This window comes from Triticum urartu, chromosome 2A (assembly GCF_056163025.1).
Source record: "Triticum urartu cultivar PI428250 chromosome 2A, HENAU_Tu73, whole genome shotgun sequence".
NCBI classification, from domain to species: Eukaryota; Viridiplantae; Streptophyta; class Magnoliopsida; order Poales; family Poaceae; genus Triticum; species Triticum urartu.
This window is the reverse complement of record NC_141874.1, coordinates 691,416,850-691,422,354: the sequence shown is the minus strand read 5'-3', so window position 1 is coordinate 691,422,354 and position 5,505 is coordinate 691,416,850. Positions and strand designations below refer to the sequence as shown.

General features: G+C 40.8%; 1 protein-coding gene across 1 annotated transcript; it reads right to left on the bottom strand.

The window, feature by feature from the left end:
- Positions 1 to 1,044: 1,044 nt before the first annotated feature.
- On the bottom strand, positions 1,045 to 5,266 carry LOC125534135 (uncharacterized). The gene has a single exon (XM_087542153.1). It carries the CDS (start codon positions 2,029 to 2,031, stop codon positions 1,045 to 1,047), a length of 987 nt encoding a protein of 328 aa, XP_087398279.1. The 5' UTR covers positions 2,032 to 5,266.
- Positions 5,267 to 5,505: the final 239 nt, after the last annotated feature.

Here is a 5,505-nt window from a genome sequence, read left to right as displayed (position 1 = left end):
TATATATATATATATATATATATATATATATCTTCTCACGTTCTTCAAGTAGTCAGTTGTTAACTATATTTGTAATATAGTTAGATTTGTTTCATTACATCGGAAGTCATGCCATAAAATATATTCAAACTTCTCTCCTGATTCAAGTCGCTGCCATGCTGTTATATGTATTTCTTTTCTTCATTATGATTATATTATAGATGGCTTTCTTAGCATTGATAAATTCACTGATGTAACACTTCTATTTTGATTCAGAAAAATCTGGTATTGATTATTATGGTGGCTTTCAGTAAGCAACTCTTTACAATTTCAATCCTTTTTATCATTGGTTGAGTGCAGGCTAATGCAAACCCATTAGCTACAATTCTTAGTAATGCCAACACCTACGCGGCATCACACATGCATGCACCGTGTACTGTGATAATAAATGTCTTCTTTCTAACTTCTCTTTTTTTGGCCACAATCTCACATATACAATACTCTTGCTTTAAATTGAGTCTTATTGTAAACAATAACAACACTTCTTATGAACGGAACGTATCAATAGAGCGCGGCGTGCCGACGCACAAGCAATGCTAGTAGTACTAATATAGACACCCACGTACATGCATATACATCTCGGCACCTTCGAAGATAGCGAAAGTTTGAAATAAAACGGAAAAATACGAGCGCCAGTATCTTTCCTTAATCTATCCCTAATAATAAAGCACGGATTGACTTCGTGGGTTCACCGTCACAATATGCTTCTTCCCGTAAATTTATGCTTTTAGTTTTTTTCACCTATATTATTTTCTACATCTGAGGTGGTACTATTCATGCGATAAAGATTCATCCGTAATTTTCGTCGGTCCGTCTCAAAAAACTTCATACGTCCGTTTCTCTTAGGCCTAAAAAATTCTTCCTCGAAAACACGGATTGATTTTGTCGGATTCACTGTTATAATACGCATTTTCCCGTAAGTTTACGCTTTCACTTTGAATTTAAAACATATATACGAGATGGTACTATATGTTTTACGTGCCCAAACTTCTCGTTAAAATTTCCTTAAAACGTTTCGGAGACTCCGTCACCTCCGTAGTCATCGGGATAGGAGCGGCTACACCTATAAGTAGCAAGATCTGAGAGACCGCTGAACCACGCCGATCGAACATCGTGGACGCCATCATGGATACGCGCGTGAGCTGCGCCGCCGAGCAGAGAAGGTCGAAGGGGGGACGGCTCCGGCGGGGCTCTCGTCGGCGAACTCGTCGGCCGTCCGGCTCTCCCCTCCGCGTGCCTCTGGCCCTCTCGGCCTCTCCTCCGCCTCCGGCGTCCCCGCCCCCCCTGTAGGTGAGTCTCCATCCCAGCACCTGAGCTCCCCTGTCCTCGTCGGCCAGCAGCCGCGATGAGGCGCTCGTCGGTCGGCAGCCATGGCCCCGCTGGGTGGAGAAGATTGGCGGTGGCGTCAGATCTTCCCGTTGTCCGGTTCATCTCGTGCACCGTCACGTCCACCGCTTCGCCCCCTGTCACGCGCGCGGCCGTGGTGTATATGGCGCCCATCCTCCCCGGCTCCCCGGGACCTGCCCCGCTCGGCGCGTCGACGACGACCACGTCCCACCTCGCGTCGAGCACCTCCCACGGCAAGGAGGTCAGCACCAGCCGGCAGCCCAACTTGCGCACCGTCCCTGTCGGGCGCTGGCACACCGGGCTCGACCTCGCGAGCCGCAGCACCGCCCACGCCTCCCCGGCCGGGTCGGGGTACCTTGAAACATGGACGTCCGCCGAGCTGCTGGGGCCACGCCCAACGAGCACGCCCCGCGCGTCCTCGGTGCTGTCGGTGACGGAGGCAGTGGCAGCGCCCTGCCCGGAGTTGACCGCGGCGAGCGCGAGGAGCTGCGGCGAGAGGCCGAACACAAGCAGTCTGCTGGGCGCGCGCGCGGCCACAATGGAGCGGAGCAGCGCGAACTCCTTGGCGTTGAGGCCGTCCGTGGACCAGAGGTGAAGAGCGAGCAGGTGGTGGTCCGGGACACAGCCAAGGTGCATCCTGCGCATCAATCAGAGACGAAGGCCAGGTATGTATGCAATTAATTCAAAGAGATTTACTGATTTATTCTAATGACTACTCAGGAAGTATGTGACAGGGATGTTTCTCCACTGACCCCTGGATCATGAACGCTAATTACAATTGCGGATCTGCATATGTGACTGGGATTTTATGGCTGCTGCATGGCATTGGGCAATATGATGGAATTGTTGTGGGATTTTGGATGCCTTTGCTGGTTCATAGAGATAGATGTAGGTGAGTTTCTTCTGTGCTTATGATTGTGTTTGATAATGCCTTGCCATTCGACCAATTGTTTGTATGAATTCTGTAAAAATTGTGTGACTATGAGTGAACGAAATCTTGTGTGCCGCACCTTTGAGCTTGAGATGCAGATTTGTATTCCCTGTGAGTAACTTAACATCTGACATCTTTAATTACTTAAAAAAATTAGATGCAACTGGGGAATTTGAATCATTTGTTAGATAAATGGCAGGAGCAGAACCTATTCAGTAAATACAAATGATTCGCATCTCATGTTCAAAGGGACATCTTAAAGGCTTTGTCTTTCTAGCGTGTTCTGCTCACAATTCACCACCCTTCTTGATAAATTGGTATGCTCTTGGTATTGACATCTAACATATTCAGTACAAACGTGTCTTGAATTGTTTTTGTAGGATTAAATGTTGCAGTACTTGTGATTTTATCATTCCGTCTTAAAGTATTCACACTGCTGGCACCATATGTGTACAACTGGAAACGTATTTTACCGAGTTAAGAGAAAATGATGCCATGAGGAAAACTTTGAACAAGTTTTATAAGATCATCTTTATACGTGTCTTTCAATCTTTCAGTTTTTTATGACTGCTGGGTTTATTAGTACAAATAAAATTTACTAATAAACTTGAGGATAGGAGAAACATCAGAACAGTGAAAGCATGTCACATGGTACAGATGTAACAGTACTAATACAGAAACAAAGCATGTACAGTTAGCAGAACAGAAGCACCAGAATGTTTAAGGGGAGTTGAATGTCAAAAAACACAAACCTGGTACTCTAATGGTTTTCAGGCTCATATTTTATAGTGAACAAGAAACCATTTTTCTCACTCTTTTATGCGTAATTATGCCTAACGTATATTAATGTTTTGGTGGAAACAGTGGTACTTCCTGTCCTCTTTCAGAGTTTAAACTACTTTCCTGACGATTTAATAAAGTCGAAACTTTGACAAGGGATGTAGCAGGGTTAGCAGAAAACATGATGCACGATTGAATTAAACATGCAGGGTTCAATACGCGTCTAAGCATGCAAATATATTTTATTTCACCAGAAAGAATCTGCTTGGTTCTTTTACTAATTATCTTGTCAAATGCAGTTCGTGGGATAAGGGTGGTACATCAGTTCTGAAGATTACTTTATTTTCAATACTAGAACATGAGACGAATTACTTTATCTGTATACTACAATATGGGCGGACACAAATGTTGACTTCGAATTGCATTGCTTATTTGGTTAAGTGAGAACATATGTCTGCAATTCTGCATACATCTTCATGATATTTCCTTCTATCTAATTTATATGAAGATTGAGATATATTTTTTACCCGAAATTTACCTGAGAATTACTTCAGTGTGTGTCATGTCCATCTTATTCCATCCACATGATCAATGGGCCACAAATATAATTCTCTATCCAAGGATTTCCAAAACTAATAATTTGTACCTTCAATAACCGAAGGTACTGTTTTTGTCTAATCTTAAAATCTTGGCTGATATAATAATATTAGTTTCACAGTAGTCTTCGCTGCTATCGTGACTACTACAATACTATAAGAGAAGCAAAAGCCTCTATTGATTGTTGCAGCCTTGCAGGAGATCCAGGAAATGAGACATTGGCCCCCTCTGATTCTTAAGGAGCTCCATGCAATGTATTAATGCCAGCAAATTCAGTTTGTTTTGCATTTGACTTCTCTATGACCTGTTGCCCTTATTCAGTGCGTTATTTAGGTACTAATTTTGGGATAATCGGAAAAAATAAGCTTTGTAAGTTACGTCACATTTCCACGTTTTAGTATGACATTTAGATATATTGTTTCTCCGTTTGCATATTCATTATATGTTTTTCTCCCGTTGCAATGCACGGGCATGTTACATGTAACTGCACTTAACTCTGCTTATATTTCTCAATGGCCGCAAAGTTCAAGCAGTAGTAAGTAGTATATATACATACTTTGCTCACAGTATAATCATCTGATGCAATGTGATAGTTCCAGCAAAATTTCTTCACCTATATATATCAAATTATGTTACTTCTCTTTGTGTAAATCTTGGATTCTAGATCTTATGAAAATGACTTTTTATTACAGAAGTTTTAATTTGAATTTTTAAACTGTTTAAATATAGATGAATCTTTGCAAATCCAAAAAAGTGGTGGGAATATCTACAACATGTAGTTTCTCAAGCAATCTTCTGCATGTTTTGTGACATGATCATTGTGCACATATATTTAATACTGAATGAAGGTCTTCTGCTATCACTATTAATGGTTCTATTGTTGTGTAAGTCATTTCTTAAGTGTTGTGTATTAACACATTAGAGTAAAAGATAATTGTGTATGAAGAATAATATTACGGAGTCAGGCAGAATTTGACCTTAGTTTTGACCAAATTAATCTTTATTTGTTTGCCAGGTTGTGTGCCAAACATCACTTCATGTTGTAGTGTATTTTTTTCCTTTCAAAAGCCAGACTATGCAATTTGGCTTTATAAGAAGTTTCACTTTATTATTAGTGGAGAGCGGGAGATAAGGAAAGGGAAGGAAAAAAAATACTAATTCTAGAAACTAGCCATTGTTCCATGGCAAAACATGTGAGTTTGTTCTATTATGTTCATTGGAAGTCTTTACGGAGGAGTTGGGACTGAGTGAGCGACATAGATTTGCTTGAGGCTACAAATTCTTTTCTGTTGTTACTTGCATCTTACTTAATTTTTCTTCTTCAAGTTCTTCCTGTTTTCCCATATCGTCTTCTCTATAGAAGCTGCTACATCAAATTAACTAAGTACATCCTGCTTTGTTGTCCAAGTTTGTTCTATTCTATTACTCGGAAGTCTGTATAAGACGGAGAGAGTGAAGCAGATTTTCTTGAGATTTGAATTATTTTTTGATGCGGGTTTGTACGCTATACTGTTTGATTAATGAAAACTGATGGAAAGTAGTGGCAAACATTTGATTGAGTAAGCTACTGGATTTTACCAGTAATACACAGTAATTCCTTGCAATATAATCATTGTTTCTATTTACACATTGGATAATAGATGTTTCAATCGCTAAATTAAACTAAGGCTTTTAGAATAAATTGTGGCCTCTAAGCTTGTGTGTAGTCAATTTCTAAATGTGTAATATTAGCACGACTATTTCTTAAGTGCTCCTAGCCACTTATGTTCTTTTTTTTGACCAAATGATATTTATGTTCTCGATGGGTTGAT

Coding starts and splice junctions, on each gene's coding strand:
- LOC125534135 (XM_087542153.1), bottom strand. CDS start 2,031: ATGCGCAGGATGCACCTTGGCTGTGTCCCGGACCACCACCTGCTCGCT.